Source organism: Lichenostomus cassidix, chromosome 21, assembly GCF_008360975.1.
Source record: "Lichenostomus cassidix isolate B80296 chromosome 21, HeHo_3.0, whole genome shotgun sequence".
In the NCBI taxonomy this organism is placed as follows: Eukaryota; Metazoa; Chordata; class Aves; order Passeriformes; family Meliphagidae; genus Lichenostomus; species Lichenostomus cassidix.
The window spans coordinates 7133224-7152468 of NC_139501.1; the positions used below are offsets into that span (position 1 = coordinate 7133224).

Here is a 19245-nt window from a genome sequence, read left to right on the forward strand (position 1 = left end):
ACTGGGCTTGCCCTGCCTTTCTGTGTTCCATGCATCAATCCAACACCTTCCTAAGCAGCCAGACATTTCCAAAGAGCTCTGACAGCCAGCTGTGGAGTCATCATTCCCTCACAAAACCCATCCATCCTCCCACCTTTCCCTCCCAAGCCCCTGTGATGCTGCTCACCCCTGAATAGAGCTGGTGGCCATTCCACCTTGGCAGACACCTGGAACCCCGGCAGCCACAAACATCTGTCATGCCACGACCAATTGGAAAGAACAAATAAGCAAACGGGAGGAAATGTGCATATAAAAAACCTTTTTCTCCTGGCATATGATCAAATAAGCTGCAATTTTCCTTCCACAGGGAAGGGATTTAAGTTCTTGGATGATATGATGCTTGGAGATGTCATTTCTTTTTCATTAAAAAATACCAAACCCCCAACCAACCGAAAATTTCCAACCCCAAACTCACAAACTGGTGTTAACAAAACAATGTAAAAGGACAAATCTCCCAACAATGACAACCGAAAAATAAAGGTACACATCAGCATTTGTAATCAAAAACTACTACATACTGTACTTGGGAAGTCTTCTGGGAAAAGATCATTGGCATCTAGAAAGGACATCACTAAAAGTCTTGAGCAATGATATGTATGAGACACGATGCCATTGGAGGGTGGATGGACAGACAGACCCTTAGGAAACTGTCACTCACAAAACTGTTCCATGACAAGAGAAAATAAGAGATGTAAAAAGGATTGCTTTTCCCCATCACCACCCCCCCAGGCGTTACAGATTCCTTCTCATTTGTTGGAAACAGCCTCCTCTAGTTTTAGTTTATTTGTTGTGGTTTTTTTTTAAAAAAAAGTCTTCAGCTTTTGAAGAAGTCCATCAGTTTCTGAGATGCACTTGGTTCCACAGCACCAAAGAGCTTCAGCTCTCCCCGTTTGATCTGCTCACAGGGGCTCTGGGGAAGTGCTTGGCTCACGGCATTTCCAGAGCCCACGGGAGGAAGAGATGTGCTTCTCGTGGCCTTTCCTTGCATTCCTCTTCCTGGAAAAGTCCCACTGCTCCAGAGGTGCTGGGGCCAGCTGCAGCAGCCTTGTGCAAGAGGAAACATGAAGCTGCTCTTTTCTCTTCCTTTGGAGACTCCCATTGGTCTTGGAGCCCTTTTCAAGAATGCAATTGCTTTATTATTATTTAAAAATATTTTGTAGTTTGTCTTTTTTTTTTTCAAAATAGTTGTCTTTTTTTTGTTCCCTTTTTCCGTTGCTTAAATTCTAGAAGCTCTTGGCAACTTCTCATAGTTGAAGACAGCGTGTTCCCTCCTGCTGCCGTGATCCTCAGAACAGCTGCCTGTCTCTGGTCCATGCAGAACACTCAGGAACTGGAGCTCGGACATACAGGGGCAAAGGGGAGCAGGGCCTCAAGGAGGAGGAGTGGGAGGACAGGCAGCTATCAAACCTCCACAGACTGGATTTGGTTCATCTGTGCTCTCATCACCTGGATACTGTTCAGAATTTTCTTCTGGTGTCCTGCTAAAGTGACCCCAACTCGCAGAATGTCCCTTGGGGAGGAAAGGAAACAAACACAAATATCAGGAGATATTTTTTCACAGCAGAACAAGATCATAGATGGTATTTAAAATTATCTTTAAGGTACCTTTCAACCCAAACCATTCTGTGATTCTGTCATTCTATGATTGCCTGATTCTGTGAGTCCCTGAGAATGGTATGTAGGGAGCTGAAGTATCCACAAATTTCTTCCATGAATGCAACAAACAGATGCAAACCCTTTGAAACCTCTACTCTTTCACTTTTTCTTGCTTATTGTCCAATCTTTGCATTTTTGACCTACCTGCAGCACCCTCAGAGTCCTGAACCTCAACAGAGAGTGTGAAACCAAATGCCACAGGCTCTGCTCTCTGCTTATGAGTCAATTTGTCTTTTATTTTCTACCCTTGTACCATTTTGGATTTTGGACTCTCTTTCATTTTGTGACACACTAACACATTTTTTCACCCCTGGAGACATGGAACAGGGATCTCCTGCCCCTCCTCAGTGTGGATCTCACTCCCCATGTGCAGATGATGCAGTTCTACAGATTTAGACATCTGAGAGAAATAAAGGCCATGCCAAGAGATGAGTGTGGCTCTAAATTGGTTCTGTCTGTGTCTCCAGCTGAGTTTGCTCTCATCTTCCTCAGTGGATAAACCTCAGTCATGAAGTCTTTAGATCTTCTTCTTCCCACCAGGGGGATGGAAGGCCATGTGACCCATACCTGACTTGAAGGAATTTCAGGTGCCTTTTGTCCTTGAGTGTTAGGAACAGACCTTTAAGGGGAAGAGTGGCAAAACCTTTGTCATGTTTAGAGTGGAGGTTATTGGGCAAAGAAGGGTAAAGAGGCAGAAAAAGTTCTTCACTCGTGTCTGGAAACCAGAATAAGACTGCAGCTCTGTGCAGTCTTGTTATTCCAAGCTTTCTGCCCTGGACATTAGACATTTGATTGGATATTTGGAAGAAATTCTTTACTCAGAGGGTGGCGAGGCTCTGGCAAAGAGCAGCTGTGGCTGCCCCTGGATCCCTAGCAGTGTCCAAGGCCAGGCTGGATAGGGCTTGGAGCAACCTGGGATAGTGGAAGGTGTCCCTGCCCTTGGCCTTAAGATGAGCTTTGAGGTCCCTTCCAACTCAAATGGTTCTGTGATTCTTCACAAATAATTTGGTGTCCCAGGTGTCCCAGCCTGCAGACAAACCTGTGAGAGCCCTTTCTAGTAAGTGAGTGTTGAGACCATGTGGATTTGGCGAACTGAATCAGTTTTCAGGAAACATTCACATTTTGCTAGTTCTCCAAATCTGGACAAACCAGCAGCTCCACTGACATTTCTATCCACTTCTGCAAAGGCCAGTGAACATCAGATGCTGCAGTCAAGCCTTGTTACACCATAATTTTCCAAGGAAAAAGGACTTGGACTGTTCTTCTCTCTATTTTACATCCAGCCAAGCAGGCAAGGAATATGGAATGGAGGTTTGCCAAAACTGGTGGGACATAAGCTGAGGATGCTCTTGTGATTGTGGAGAAGGCACTTGGAGAAGACTTGAGGGACATAGTATGGGACTGGGAGAAGTGGCATTTAAGGGATACTGAGGATGTCTGTGAAAGAACAGCCTACGTTGGCCGGACTGCCTGACCCTGTTTGCTGACAGCTGAACCCAGGCAGGGATGGGTTGTGGTCTGATACTTCTCTTTGGTCGAAGTTCTTCCCCACCCTTCAGATTTTGTGGACTCTCTCTCTCTCTGTTGCATAAACACAGCCAATATCATGCCAAATTGATCACAGGGTCTTGAGATTGTACCACAGATGTCCCAAAACTGTCAGAACTGCCACAGGAACCTCCCAGCAGCAAATAAGAACAAAAAGCCAGAAAAGGTCCCAGTGGCTGTTTGAGTGAATGGATTCTGACTCACTGGTAGATTTAAGATCTGGATTTAAGCACCAAATCCAAAACCCTCCCCGGCCACCAGCCAGCCACAAATCTTTCAGCAGAGGCATCCAAGTCCCTGCTGGCCCCAAGGGATTTCAAAACCCACCAGAAGTGGATTTCAGCTGCCTGCTTTTTCTGAAGAACTTGCTAAGAATTTGTCACTGCAGGGTGTTATAGAGGATGCAGGACAAACTTGAAACCACCCACCATAAGGGGATCTTAGCAAGGTGTGTGAGGGGAGGTGCCAGAGACTGGAGCTGAGCTCTGCTCCATAGGGCAGAGCAACAGGATGAGAGGCAATGGGAGGAAACTGATGCCCAGAAAGTTCCACCTGAACATGAGGAAGAACTTCTTCACTGTGTGGGTAAAACAGTCTGCCCAGAGAGGATGTGAAATCTCTTTCCACAGACAACCCTGAGTGAAGACTTCTAGAAGACTCTGCTTGAGCAGAAAGGTTGTAGTGGATGACCTCCAGCGGCCCCTTTCAACTGTAACCATTCTGTGATTCCGTCTTTCTTAAGCAGAACTTTGCACCATGCTCGTCTTCATCAATACATCACCCATACAAGAGGACTGCAGAGTTCAGAAGTGCTCTGGAGAATTATCTGATGCCAGCCTGAAATCTCCATTTGTTCCATGTTGGGGTTTGGAGACCCTTGGGGGTTGTTCATTTTCACAATGTGGTAGTGGGGAGAAGAATTCTGCAGGTGTAGAGTGACAGACAGACAGTCTGGAGACTGAATAGATTAAAAGTGGCTCCACAAAGCAACAATTCTATAACAGTAGAACTACATCACATGAAAACAAAATTGAATTCAATACCAATTGTAGAAAACTGCTGGGCCTTTCTCTTGTGCTTTGGGACTCAAAGCCTGGGCACTTACTCTACAGTCATCTGAGATACTACATCAAAGGTGGTGAAACCAGCACTGGCAAAGCTCTCCTTGTACTGGCTCATCTTGATGGCATCCAGCCACTCATCCACAGTGTTGAAGCTGGTGTAATCCGGGATTGTGCGGTCAAGGAGAGGGAGGTTCATCCTGAAACACACAAATGGGCAATGACAGACAAAAGCTGCAAACACAACTGTTCTGCACCCCCCAGCAGCTGGAGGCACCTGGGCCAGCATCATTCACAGTTATTGTGCAATCCCACCCAGAATCACTGTTCTGCTGAGGGAAGGACTGTGAAGAGCATCAGGAAAGACTTTCTGGATCAGTTCATGCAGGAGAGGCAGGAGCCATCAGACATGATGGGATACAGCTTTAAATCCTGGCTGCACGAGGGGAGAATGCTCATTCCCATAATAGGACTAATGTTTCCCACAAGCTGGTGTATCCCACCCAGGAAAACTCCACACTGCCTCATGGGGCTTGTCTGATTCCAGTGCAGTGGAACTGGAATACCAGACCAATCCCACTCCTCCAGCAGCCCCATGTACACAAAACCAAGGTGCTCCTCTATGTGCAGAGTGCACTGACCATGAGCTGACTGTGCTCACCAGAGCTCTCCAAGGAGAGGGACCAGAATAACCTTGACATCTGCATCCCTGCTCTGTGGATGCCCCAAGCCTGGCAGTGTCCGAGGCCAGGTTGGACAGGGCTTGCAGCAACCTGGCCTAGTGGAAGGTGTCCCTGCCCATGGCAGGGGGTGGAATGGGATGGGTCTCTTCTACCCCAAATTGGGATTCTATAATCTTTCAATGCCTTCCCTATTAAGGACCAAACACAGGCCAAGCTGGCTCTAAAGAAGCTCCTGAGAGGTGCAGGGATGGTGCCACCAGGACCCAGAGGACACCAGACCTGCCTAGAGGAGTCAAAAGACAAGAGGGAGCCAGAGACACATACCCAGAGGAGAGAGGTGCCATGGCTTTCAGGCTGTTTGGATTTCGGATCATTTTGTCCAAGGTGTTGACAATTTGCCCAAATTTGGGCCTGTGGTTTCGATCCTTCTGCCAACAGTCAAGCATCAGCTGGTGAAGGGCATTTGGGCAGTCCATGGGCGGTGGCAGCCGATAGTCCTGCTCAATGGCATTTATCACCTGCAAGAGGAGAGAAAGGCATCAATACAGCTGTGATAAAACCTATGGAATTCATAATGTGCATTTTCTTGGATCCTGAAGGTGACAGACATGACTGATCCTGTACTCACCAGTGCATTCCCATCTCACCCTCACCTCACGCTGCAACTCCCAACCCTTGGCAGGTCAGGTGAGGTGTGAGGTGCCCTGGGAGGTGACACCAGCCCTGCTCAGCCCTCCAGCCCGGCTGGCTACTTGTGGTGATCAGTCTGCTGATCTGGGGATGGGAGCATCCCTGCTGCCCTGGCAGCACATGTGATCCCACGGCTCCAGGCAGGGGAGTCAGGGAGAAGGAATCATGTTTCCTGACAAGACACAGCACAAGAACTTGCTGGGAGAACATCCCTATCCAGAGAAGGGGGGTGAGTTACAGACAGGGAACCTGTCCCTGTGTTTTCCATCCTCCAATGGTGTTTTCTGCTCCTGACACAAACCAGCTTGTTCAGGTGAAAGGGTTACGCCACGGTCTGGATGTGTTCAGAAGCAGCTGGATCTTCCTGCAGTGCTGTGCATGTGCAAAACACCATGGGGAGAACTCACACCACAGTCAACAGAGCCAGGCCAAGGAGAACTTGGCAGTGATGTGCCCAGAAGGGCAGCAGCACACCTTGCCAAAGCCACACTGCAGCTCCAGGTTCATCTAAGAAAGTTTTGGTCCCTCCTTACTGCTCCACAGAATGCAGGAAAATGTCTTGTCTTGCAATGTCCAGTGGAACAAGGGCTGGAGGATCTTATTCAAGAGGAACCCTACCTCCCTGTTGCTCTGCACCTGCAGCCCTCCATCCTCTCCTGGATGAAAGGAAGATGGAGCTGCACCACTTCTTCCAGGAACATCTGTTCTTCTGACAGAGGCATGTGCAGGCAGGATTCTCCTGCATCTTTGGCCATGCACAGCACAGGCACTGAAGGACAAGCAGAAGGAGCCTTGGACACCAGAGATGGCCTTGTGCATGGCAACGAAACCCAGAAGTGAGGACAAAAACCAGAATTGAGGATACTGCAGAAATCAGGAGCAGCAACTTGAAACAACCAGCTCTCCATGGGAATTATGAACAAGGGGAGGAAGAGTGACAGAACCTCCCTCAGCGATCCAGAGGAAGGACCTCGATGTCTCTGGCTATTCTCACTATGGGATCAAGGCTGCCATGGCTTTGTCCAGCCACAACTTGCACAATTCCAAGGACAGAGATGCTCCTGGTGGGATTCACCAGGGCTGTGCCCCCATCCTGGGGAAGGACTAGACAAACTCAGGGTGGTGGATATATTTTTGAGCAGGTACACTACACAGAGAAAATGAATTATACTGGGAATGGGAAAGAAGCAGGGAAGGGCTGATGGCTGATCCATGCCAAGCAATACAGAGTGTGAGGTGGGGCATCTGGTAGGGTTTGAGATGGTCTGTGGCTCCAGGCAGTGAATGGATTGGGAGCTGTTACAGACACTGCTGTATGTGGCCAAGGTGCTGAGCACGCTGACCTGAGACTCCTGGCACTGCTGCTGCCAAAACAGGCCAGGAGTCTTCCCCCAGCTCTGCTGCCCTGGCTGGAAATGGACAGGGCCTGTGAAGGTCTGACCAGAGGCATCTCCTCTCCAACTCCCCAACAGAATGGTGGAGCTGGGGTGGGTTGGTCTCTTTTCCCAGGTAACAATAGGCAGGACAAGAGGAAATGGCCACAAGTTGCACCAGAGAAGGTTTAGATTGGATAGTAGGGAAAATTTCTTCATGGTAAGAGTCATTGAGCATTGAAACAGGCTGAGCAGGGAAGTGGTAGAGTCACCATCCCTGAAAGGCTTCAAAAGGTGCAGGGATGTGGCACCTGGGGACAGTTTAAGGTGAACATGGCAGTGCTGGGTTGATGGTTGAACTCAACGATCTCAGAACCTTTTCCAACCTCCATGATTCCATGGCTGCTGATGTGCTTTGTGCAGCTCAGGGATTCTTCCACGGGGTGCTGAGCCCCAGCCCAGTTCCCCGGCTGTCACATCTGCCCAGAACAGTAGGAGGGGAGGTCAGAGGGGTAAAAGTTTCGTACCCCCACCCCACAAGCACCAGCACTGGTCTCTGGCCAGGCTGAGCTGTTCCCAGTGAGTCCTGCTGCCATCAGCCACATCCAGAGGCAGCCCTGGCTCTCTCTGTGTCCTCTTCGTGCAGCCGCCCCAGGCGCTCACACCCCAGGGTCAGGAGGGTAATCTGCCCTCAATATCTGCCACGCTCCTCCACAGCAGGACCAGCTGTGCTTAAGTGGTGACAGCTTCTGGGACATCATGTCCTGCGGCAGGGAAAGGGGGAGCAGAGCTTGGAGACAGTGATACGCAGCAGGAGGTGCCAGGGGACAGGCACAGCTCTGCCATCCCTGGCACAGCAATCGGAGCTGCCGCAGCACCGCGGCTGTGGCAGAAGAAACCACCGAGGGAAGAGCTCCAGAAGGACAAGGGGCAGGGAAGGTACAGGGACACCTGGTGCAGGACATGCTTGAAACCGAGGTGACAATGAAGACTTAGCAGGAAGGGAATTGTCCTTGCTGAGAAAGGCAGACCCCTAAGTCCCATCCCTCTGCCTCAAAGAACTGATGGAAACATTTCTCTCGTGTGGCAGAGGCTGGGGAAAGGCTGGGATCAGACAAATGTTCTAAGTCATCATCCACCTGCTCCAGGCTTAGGGATTCACAGTGATAAATTTCCCACCAGGCACTAGGGAGGAAATAGTCCAACCCTGGAGAAACCTGATGTGGCATGGATGGAGATCTATTGACATGGAAAAGGTCTGATCTCCCAAAGGGGCAGGAGTCAGGACAGGAGTCAAGTGGGAGCTTGGCTCTCACTCTCTCCCTGTAAGGCAAGGCCTTAGGAGCCCACAGGATGCTGGAGATAGAGGTCTGAAGACTTCCAATGGACTGCCCAGAGGCAGCTCTGAGACATGCTGGAAGCCAGGCAGATGCTGTCACATGCAGGTTTGCAAGATCCAGGCTGGCAGCAGAGGGGAAGGATGAATTTTCTGCATATCAAGGGTCCACCCAGGACCTTGGTGTTACATCCTGAGGAGCTCACTAGGTGAGGAAGGGCAGCTCATCTGAGAGATAGGGTTAAAAGAGTCCTTCTGGACACACATGTGCAGGTGCAGCATCCTCACAGTACACACTGCCACTGGCCAGGTGAGCTTTGGGCCCCAGGTACCAGGCCAGGAGAACCAGGGGGAATGAGAATGGCATTGCTATGCCAAGGGTGGGGACTGTAGCCACAGGCCATCCTTGCAGGAAAACTTCTGGATCCCCAGGAGCAAGGAGTGCATGTAACTGTTTGACCTGAATTAGAGCAGAGGAATGAAATATTTTAAATTAAGCATGTTCTGATGTACCCTATGGGTTTTGTTTTTGTTTTAGTTTGTTTCTAACTTAAACTATGTTTAAGTTACTTGGCTTCTTACAGACCACAGTCCAAGCTTCCCATGGGAGATTGAATGACCATCTGCTGGAAGATGTCCGTGACCACGGCAGAGGAGTTGAAAGATCATCTTTAAAGATCTCTTCCAACCCAAGCCATTCTGTGCCTTTGTGAGACTTTCCCAGGGTGTCTGGGATCCCTGCAGACAAAGCTCTGCTCCAGGAGCTCTCAGCTCAGGGACATCTCCTTTTCTACTCACCTGCTCCTTCCCCTCCACGGCACCTGCCAACACCCCTGGGGTGTTCTCCTTCACCCCATGCAGTGGATGCTGTGCCACCCCCAGCCTCTGCGACAACAGCACCATGGGGCCACAACAAATCCCCAGATTATCTCCATTACTGCTTCCAAAGGTGTTGACCTTGGCCACATCTGCCATGACAGAGAAGGCTGGGACAGGCTATGGCCATGCTTTGGCCTTGCAATGCTCCCACTTCAGTGTTTCTGCCCCTGGTTTCCCAAAAACTCACATCCTGGTTGGTCATGTCCCAGTAGGGCCGCTCTCCATAGGACATCACCTCCCACATGACTATTCCATAGCTCCACACGTCGCTGGCCGAGGTGAACTTTCGGTACTGAATGGCCTCAGGTGCTGTCCATCGGATCGGGATCTTCCCACCCTGCGGGATAAAAACGGGATACTAACAGAGAGGGCAGGAGCCACTGAAAAATAGGAGTGTCCACAATATTTGCCTGTGATATTCTGGTAAAATCCCAGAAGGAAGGGAGCACAGCACATCCCTCAGGGTGTATGTGAATTGTCCAGTCACTCTGGAAGCCTTCACTGATGATGCTTCTCCCCACTTGGTGATGTGTCCCAACACTTTCCTGAGGAAGCTTTTCCTGTTATTCTCCTTGAACCTCCCCAGCCATGTTTTTGTCTATCACCCCTTATTGTATCATCTGGTGTCACTGCAAAGTTTGGCTCTGTCTCTTCATTACTACAGGTCACTTAGAGGTGTCCCCTCAGCCTCCTCTTCATCACCTTAACCAAGGCCAGCTCCTTCCCCCTGCCTCCTGCTCCAGTGATCCTCAGCATGGCAAAATGCCCACCATGCTAAGAGGGTCTTGGGTAGAAAAGTGACTGGGCAGGAATGTAAAAAATCCAAACTGATCTCCCTCCATCCTTTCACTGTAGGTCACCTGGCTACCTCCAGAGCAGAATAATTGGAATGAGAACACCTTCCTCTTCAGCATTCTACAGCTGCAGACACTTTGAAGTCAGCAATATACCATTCCTGGGCTGAGTCCTGCTGTCCCAGTCTTTCTGTGGATATACACCTGATCCAGCACGCTCTGATCCTTCACTATAGGATGGGGGAGCTACTGGTGGGAAATGGGATGGGCTGGGTGGGCACTGGGGTCTCCATCACCCAGCTCTGGAGAAATCAGGACTCTCCACTCCCACTGAGGATTTAAGCATAGGAGTGGCACACACAGAGTTGGGACACAGGGATTGCAAGGTTCTGCTTAAGCCCTTCCTGCCTCCTGATTTTCTAGCAGGGGCTTTGGACTTGAGCCATTCACTCAAGGGACATTCTGAAGGGAAAATCTTCTTCTGTGCTGAAAAACAAGCAGAAGTGTCTGTGTTTTGTGGCTGTGAGAAGATTAAAGAATATTATATTTTGTCAATGAACAACTGCCATGTCTTATTAAGGGTCTCCCAGGATGTCATAGTACTCAGCCCTACTACATGCCAGAATAATGAAATAAGATAATGTTCCTTAATCTTCTCACAGCCACAAACCTCAGACAAAATATTATGTTTTCCACAAGAGGGGAAGATGAAGCAACCCATACCAAACAGGATATCCTCTCTATCATGCAGACTCTTGACAGAGCTCCTGGCAAACAGTGGATTTAAAAAACGGCTAAAAAGAAGTCCTAAAGTAGAAATTACAGACTTTGGAAGATCCTTGTGGGAACTCACTTCAGTGAGACCTCCCATCTCTGTGGGGTCTGACCTGGAGCTTCACCATCCTAAAGACTTTCCTGAGGTCCAGCATGAACCTCCCAGGCCAGAGCTTTTGGCTGCTGCCCATCCATGGACAAATGGTCACTGGGATAATGAAGACAAAAACCATTTTGCAGAGGAAGATACTTCTGATACAGCAGGTGCATATAATCTGTCATTATGGATAGTAAATGTCCTGCTACAGTGCCCACAGTTCAAGGAGAATAAATTAAGGATGACAAATTTATTATTAGAGAGAAAAGCTACAGGCACAAAACCAGGGATAGAGAACAGCAGTAAACACCATGTAGTTAGTTAACAAAGGGAAAGTTAATTGGCTGTAAGAAACATGTTGTGAAAAATAAATGTTATTAGTGTTTGTAAAAGCCATCGACGGCTGTGTAAGATGGACGAGTTGATGTCTGAAGTTACACAGATGAGAACAAACCTACACATTTCTAGATGTTTGTTAGGTATTCAGTTACTAATTGAATTCACTAAAAGCTATGCCAGGCATCCCATCACTGCCAGCTTTAAAAGACCCAGGAGAGATGATTTCCTACAGGTCATGCTCTATCAACACTTATTTCCAAGAATTCCTGTCGTGGGCATTGATCCTCTTGCACCATTGCAGAGCAATGCTGTGTGGTCTGTATGAGAACTCCTGGCTGAGATCTCACTGAGCAAAACCAAACAATCCTTTGGTCCTGGTGCATCTTCAGCAGCCTGACACAAGCCACAAGTCCTAGGTGGCACTTGTGTCTCTGGCACCGAGGTGTTCCTGGGAAGTTGTTACATGGTCATGAAGTCATTTTTAGGAGTGTTTTTCTGTTTAACTTGGATACTCTCTGGAAGATCAGTATCTAGTACCTGGCACACACCCATACTTCCCACACTCCATTCTATCCTGCCGGGTGCTGAGCCAGTGAGATGACATAAGGACAGCAGGGCAGCACAACTGGGCAGCGATGGTAAAAAACCCAGACTTGCTGCCCTGACATCAAATCTGTCAGGGCAGAGTCTCATTTCAAAGGATCCCAGCTGAATCGCACTGGGAGGGTGCAGTGCATAATCCCAACCAGGAGCTTTTCAGGGACACGTGTGTGTTTGCAGACATGTTTAGAGGAAAGATCAGCTATCCCCAGGACTTTGCAGGGGAGTATCTTCTTCAGTTTATTTCATTGGTCTTTCCCATCTGGGACCTTTCCACTGCTGACATCCTGAAAAAGTGCCCACCTTTGTAAAGGTGGGGTCTCCCCTTTCCCTCTCCCTCTCCCACTCCTCCCTTCCCCCCCTGCCCCTCCCTGGCTGGAAGAGCAGCATTACCAGAGCACTGGTGTAGGTGGGATCGGAGGTGTCGTCCTCCAGGAAGCGGGAGAGGCCAAAGTCGGACACCTTGCACACCAGGTTGCTGTTAACCAGGATGTTACGAGCAGCCAGGTCCCTGTGCACGTAGTTCATGTCTGCCAGGTACTTCATGCCCGCAGCGATGCCCCGCAGCATCCCCACCAGCTGGATCACTGTGAACTGCCCGTCGTTTTGCTGAGGGACACGGGGACAGAGGTGAGGAGCAGATCCACAGCCCTTCATGGCCAGACAAACAGCCAGGAGCCTCTTATCACACCCATGGCAGGATATGCCATGAGTATGTTCCCTCCCAGGGAGGGTGAGGAGCGCAGAGCTCAACAGGACTGGGAGTCACCTCACACACCCCAAGAGCACCACTATGGTGGCTGCTGTCACCCTGAAGTGCACCTACCCTGAACAGGAGAGCTCAGAAGGGACCATCTATTCCTATTGACCAGGGTACTTCTGACAGAGTCAATTATCCACTTCAAACCCAGAGCTAGAAATATTTAGACAGAGCAGCTGGAAGTGGACTCCTGCTGGGCTAAAGCTGTGTCCCTCCATGTGCATGGGTCAGTCTGGACATGCACCTGTGGGCAGGCAGGCACAGCCTCTCGCTGGGATGAGTGGACAGACAGGTAGGAGATGGCAGTCCTGGTGCCAACCCCACATCTGTTCCCAAAACACAGACCTCTGGACTATGAAGCAGCTGCCCCAGTGTCAGGGGATGCTGGCAGGGAAGGGCACTGGGAAGGGAATCTGCCCCCCAGATCCCTCTCTGTGCCAGCACAGCCTCTGAAGCTGTACACTCTAAGATCTCATACCCGCAGGAAGGAGTCCAGTGAGCCATTCTCCATGAACTCAGTGATGATCATGACTGGCGAGCTCTTGGTGACCACCCCCTCCAGGTGGATGACATTGGGGTGGTCGAACTGCCCCATGATGCTGGCCTCACTCAGGAAGTCCCGCCTCTGCTTCTCCGTGTAGCCAGACTTGAGGGTCTTGATGGCCACAAAGATCTCTCTTTTGCCAGGAAGCTTGAGATGCCCACTGCACACCTCGCCAAACTCTCCTGTGGACACAAGGTAGGGCTTGTCAGCCTCCCCCACCTCTGCTGTGTCCCTCAGAGACCTCCTGGCCCCAGCCCTGTCTGTCTGCTGTCCCTGAGCTGAGCACTCACCCCCTGATGCGCGTTCCTTCCCTCCTCCACCCCTCCAGCTGCACTCCTCCGTGAGGAGCACTGCACATAGCATTATTTGCACATGGGAACTGATGGTTTTGCTTCTCCAGCACTGGACTCCCCTGCTCCTTCTAGTCAAGCCTGGGGCTAAGTAAGATCTTAGTGGCAACAGTGTTCCCAGTACAGGTAAGGCTAAATCCCCACTAAATCCTGGCACCATGAAGGAGCCTGTGTTGATGAGGGCCAGCCAGCCATTCCCAGGTCACCTACCTGCCCCAATCACCTGCTCGATTTTGACACAAGAGATATCGATTTCTTTTGCAAATTCCCTGACAGCCTCATTGGGATCTTCATAGGTGAAGGGATCGATATAAATCTTCATCCCTGGAGTCACTGCATAAAGGTGAGGGAGAGAGTCAGACAGGTGGATGCAATTGGAATGGTTGGCAACAAGGAAAGGAGAAACCTGTTTGTGTGAGGGTCTTTTCACCTCAGCAGGTTGCACAATCAAGGCACAAAGCAAACAGAGAAACAGTTTGAAAAACATGCAGAGCCATGTTTCACAGGATTACTAAAGCTGGATTTAATGAATATTGGCCCACAAGTCATTGTTGGGGCAGTGGGGCAGCTCAGATCATGAGCTTGGACTACAAACTGCAGATGGACTCCTCCATGAGGGATCTGTGACCCTTCCAGGAGCTGTGCAAGCAGTGGGGACAGCCCAGTCTGCCCTGTTCCCCTGACAGGTATTCCTACCTGAGGCTGGGTTCCCTCCTGGGAGCCCCAAGACAAGCTGTGGGGCACACTGGGAAAATTGCCAGAGGCAGGTTCTTCCTGCTAGGCAGAGCAGGGGACACAGTGACATGTCATGGCAGTGGCAGTGGCCACGGGACCTGGTGATACTAGGCTCCTGCTGCCACATTCCAGCCACCTGCACTGTGGGACAGCTCTTACCTGTGCTTCTCCCCTTTCTATACTCATTTTCTAGCCTCTGGCTCCCTCCAAAATGGGGCTACTTGGAGAGCAGAGCTCACAGCTCCCCAAGTAAGCAGCCCCAGACAGTACCAGACCATGAATTCCAGCCCCAGGATGCTGGTTGGATTCAGGGGGTTCTGCATTGCTCACAGGCTCCCCGGGCCTTGGCAACTTGCTGCAGCGTCTGCACAGCAATCACTGCTGGAGACTGAGAAGGGACTGAGCTGGGACTGAGCCCTGGTCAGGTGAGCTGGGTGAGGTAAAGGCTAAAAGATACCCCAAGCTGTACCAGCTCTGCTGCATCCTGTGGCACCAGGCCTGTTCCAAGGGGTGCAGGCACAGTGACTAAAACCATCCCAGCCTGACAAACAACTGAGAGCTGCATTTACATAATGTCTCCTGAAAAGTGTCATTTTTCCTGGTAAGTGGTAGTGAAGCAGTCAGCACAGGCTGCTGGGGCACAGGGCTGCAGCCCTGCCTTTTGGGACATGTTTCCCAGGTAAAAGCAAGAGCAACAGTGAGTCCTGAGTGGAAACACTGCTGGTGTTTTCCTTGCTTTCTGAGCAAGGCCTGGATTTGTACAGGAACAAGGTATTAAAAGGGCAGAAATCCTGAAGCTGCAAGTAGAATATGAGATAAATCACAACTGAGATTGGAATAAAGCAAGATTAGAGCAACAGGTCTCTAGTGAGGGGGGAGAAAGGAATTTCAAGGGCATGCAGGCAGGGGTTAATCATAGAATCCTGGAATGCTTTGGGTTGAAAGGAATCTTAAATTACCTCATCGCATTCCACCCCCTGCCATGGGCAGGGACACCTCCCACTATCCCAGATTGCTCCAAACCCCATCCAACCTGGCCTGGGACACTTCCAGGGATGGGGGAAGGAGGATGCACTGGGGTGAGGCAAGGTGTGCAGGGAGGCTGAGCAGGAATGCTGGATGTGAGGGAGTGCCTTGCACAGGGATGTTGGAAGAAGGGGGCTGCAAGAGAGGGCATGTTACGTATTGTATTCTATACCTATATATAGATATATCTCCCATCTTCTGGGGATCTGAGTGCACTGGGATGGGCTCTAGCAAAGGTGTGTGGGTTTCTGCAGGAGGACAGCACTCTGCAGGACAGGGATAGGTCAGGGAAGGGGTGTCACTGCTGCCCAGGAGATGAGCAAAGCTCAGGAGTTGGAGGAGCAAGACAGAGTGTGGTGGCAGAGGCTGCAGCACAGAAGAGGATGACACTTCAGGGGGTGTTGGTTGTCACAGAGGTCTGAAGAACATGCCCAGGGGGTGGCAGCTGACAGCGTGCAGGGCAGAGAGGAGGGCAGGGAACAGGGGAATGCGGAGCTGCCCTGCCCACACACACATGCACACCCTGCCCGGAGCCCTCCCGGCAAGCCCCGAGTGAACAGGAGCACGAACCGAGCAGCGAGCGGCCCCCCGGGGCCGGGGCAGGCCCTCGGTACGTACTGTGGCCACTGGTGTAGTGCTGCAGCTTGTCCGTGTACTCCGAGTCGGCGCGCTCAAAGCCCCGTCTTCTGGAAGGGAAGGAAGACCTGAGCACAGCATGGGCCCCTCAGGGCTGAGGCTGCGCTGTGGGGACACCTCTGTCCCCTCACCGTGCCATCCCCAGCCTCCCCTGCCCCTAGTGCCCACACCCTGCCCGGCTCTGGGTGTGTCTCAGCCTACCCTACCTGTTGCACACGATGCCGATGACGACCACGGCGATGAGGAACACCAGCCCTGCCGCTGAGGAGCCGATGATGAGCGGCAGCTTCTCCTGCACACTGGTCTGGTACTCGGCTGAGGGAAAAGGGAACAGGTTACTGTGGCACACAATGGGCCATCATTCACAAGGGCATCAAAGCCGGAGCACAGCCCTGAGCAGGGGCCACGGTTGATTCTTGGCATGGCTTTGGTCTGGGACAGTCAGGACTCCCCTCTGGTTGGGGGATGTGTCCCAGAAGGAAGGTTGGATGGAGCTATCCCTTTTGGGAAGAAAGTTTAGTCCTGTGGATGCGTGCTGTGCCTTGTCCTTGGCCTCAGGGCCAGAAAACTGGCTTGGCCTGTTTTATTTAGCAGCACAAATTTAGAAAATTAAGACATGGCTCCGCATTTGTCATTACCAGCTGTGCATGTAGAAAACATAAATTCTGCTTCCTCTACATCCAGCTGAGCAGACACCTCCCCACGGCAGAAAAGCTGGGCAGAGATTGGGGCATTTCCTGCATGGACCAAGCACCCAGGCCTCTCTCAGATCTTGAATATCAACACACCCTTGAAGGGACTGACAGCAAGGTGAAAGCACTGCTGCACATCCATCTCCACGTCTCTCTAGACCCTGTGTCACCTTTACAGAGGCAGCTGCAGACTCACCTTCAGTCATGGTCTGGAAATACATCTTGCCGCTGTAGCGGCCGTAGCCAGCCACGGTGCGTGCCCGCACCTGGAACACGTAGATGGTGCCAGCCTTGAGGTTCTGCACTGCCACCGTGTTGGTGGGGCTCTTCACTGTGGTCGAGTTCAACTCACTCAGGTCCTGCCGAGAAAACACAGATCTGTCATCAGAAAAATCAGTCCAGAATCAGGTGCTTTGCTTCTGGAAGGAGGAAGGGAAGGAGACCAGGGTGAAGAGACCCCCAGGGTGAGACCATGGGTCTGAACAAACAGGTCCTTCCTCCTGGCAAGGAGACACAGGCTGAGGGATGTGAGTACAGATATCCCTGTGCTATTCACCACCTCTCAGGTGGTCTCAGGAAATGGTCTAAAAAAGGCATTAGCTAGAAAAGTCACTTTGCTTCTCCAAGCCTTGAGATCAATGGAGATGGAAACTTCTTCCCTCTTCTGTGCCTTTCTCTTAGCACTGTCCTCCTTCCTCAGCCCCTCCTGCTGTGCCTGATCCAGCCTCAGCACACTCCATTTGCTCTTCCCCATCTCCCTTTGCCAGGAGGTAAAGCCCACCTCAACACTGGGTTTTGGACTCAGAAGTTCTGCTCCCACCCTGCTGCCCAGGGACCATGGCCAAGTTTCCAAGGCTGGGGAGCCCAAGAGCATATTTCAAAGTGATAATGCGACTATTTCCAAACTTTTGTCTTGCCCCTTGTCTGCAGTTTTGTAGCTGAGGACTGGAGCAGTCGCACACTGGTGCAGATGGCATTGCACTTGTGTAGGTGATGGATCCATCACTGCCCTTAGCAGTTGTGCCCTTAATCCAGAAGCACTGGTGGATAGGCAGGATTTCCTCATCCAGGAGAACAGGCAGTCCCTGTGCGCCATGGACATGGAGTTAACAGAGGAGGATGACAAAGGGTCCTGAATGTGGCCAGAGAAAGGTGGCCAGGAGCCTAGCTGCCATAAAGTCCCAGAAGTCAGGGAAAAGCAGAATGCAAACGGTGTGATGGTTCTGAAAAACAAAGAGCTACTGGGAAAGCCCAGCTGTGAGCAAGCGCCTGAGAAAAGGAGGCACAGATTTTAGAATCCAATGCCAGTAGTGACACTGAAGGTGCTCATCTCTCCTGGTACCACCTGGCAGGATCAGCAGATGGACCAGAGCAGTAGCAGCTCAAATTCTGAGCCGGCAAGTTCCCAGTGAGTCCCTGAGATCTGCTGACTTTGAGTCACTGCACAGGACCCACCCTGCACCCTCAGTGAGGAGAGGTCACCTCGTGAGACTCTGGCAGGGACTGGCAGAAAGTGAGACAGGAGGTTTGGGGAACTGTTAAGTGTGACTGAGGGTGTGACCATGGGACTGAGCTCTGTCCCAGCTCTGAAATGACATGGGTGGCATGGAGAGATTTCTGCTTTTCCCATGGGAACATGAAGTCAGAGTGAAACTCCCAGCAAAGAGAAAGCACCTAGTTCTCCTCACCAACTTCTGCAGTGGAGTGCTGATGGACAGAGGGTAACAAAGGGGCAACCAGGCAGAAGGAAGGTCCCACAGAATCACAGAATCATTAAGGTTATAAAAGTCCTTCAAAATCATCAAGTCCAACCTCTGACTGATTCCCACATTATCACCAGCCCAGAGCACTGAGTGCCATGTCCAGTCATTTCTTGAACACCTCCAGGGATGGGAACTCCACCCTGGGCAACCCCTTGCAATGTATGACCACCCTTTCTATGAAAAGATTCCTCCTGATACCCAACCTGAACCTCCCCTGGCACAGCTTGAGATTATGTCCTCTTGTCCTGCTGCTTTTTCCCTGGAAGAAGAGACTGGTCCCCACTTGGCTACCCCCTCCTGTCAGAGATCTTGTGGTCATAGAAAAATGGAATAGTTTCAGTTGGAAGGGACCTTAAAGCTCATCCAGTTGCACCCCTGCCATGGGCAGGGATACCTTCCACTATCCCAGGTTACTCCAAGCCCCAATGTCCAACCTGGCCTTGGACACTGCCAGGGATCCAAGGGCAGCCACAGCTCTCTGAGCAGCCTGTGTCAGGGCCTCCCCACACCATCCAACCTGGCCTTGAATAGAGTTAATTTCTTCTTGTCTTCAGCAGTTGGTTGAGCAGTGCTCTGGTGTGGATGGTGGTTAAGAGAGGGGCCTGGCAGGAATGTGTTTCTTCAACTGTGTGGCCAAACCCAAGGATGGCAAATCCTTCTGCAGGGCCTGCAGGGGAGCTCTGCCTTACATGTAGGGGCATGGAGGAATAGGACAAGGGGCAATGGCCTTAGACTGAAAGAGAGCAGGGTTAGATGGCATATTGAGAAGGAATTCCTCCCTGTGAGGGTGGGGAGGCCCTGGCACTGGGCCCCAGGCCCAGTGCCCAGAGAAGCTGTGGCTGCCCCTGGATCCCTGGAAGTGTCCAAGGC

At 51.0% G+C, this 19245-nt stretch overlaps 1 protein-coding gene across 4 annotated transcripts in view; it reads right to left on the reverse strand.

Moving 5' to 3' along the window:
* Positions 1-283: 283 nt before the first annotated feature.
* EPHB2 (EPH receptor B2) overlaps positions 284-19245 on the reverse strand; it is a 127626-nt gene continuing 108664 nt past the window's right edge. The window contains exons 7-16 of one of the 4 annotated variants that reach the window (XM_085080385.1): positions 16809-16971; positions 16127-16235; positions 15855-15967; positions 13734-13856; positions 13108-13355; positions 12263-12478; positions 9453-9602; positions 5312-5505; positions 4349-4504; positions 284-1549 (exon numbers count right to left, since the gene is read on the reverse strand). In XM_085080385.1, the coding sequence (XP_084936511.1) occupies positions 1441-1549; positions 4349-4504; positions 5312-5505; positions 9453-9602; positions 12263-12478; positions 13108-13355; positions 13734-13856; positions 15855-15967; positions 16127-16235; positions 16809-16971 (1581 nt within the window). In that variant the 3' untranslated portion in view covers positions 284-1440. Of the gene's footprint in view, positions 1550-4348; positions 4505-5311; positions 5506-9452; positions 9603-12262; positions 12479-13107; positions 13356-13733; positions 13857-15854; positions 15971-16126; positions 16236-16808; positions 16972-19245 lie in introns of all 4 variants that reach the window. The other 3 variants (XM_085080386.1, XM_085080384.1, XM_085080387.1) reach the window with 3 other exon arrangements.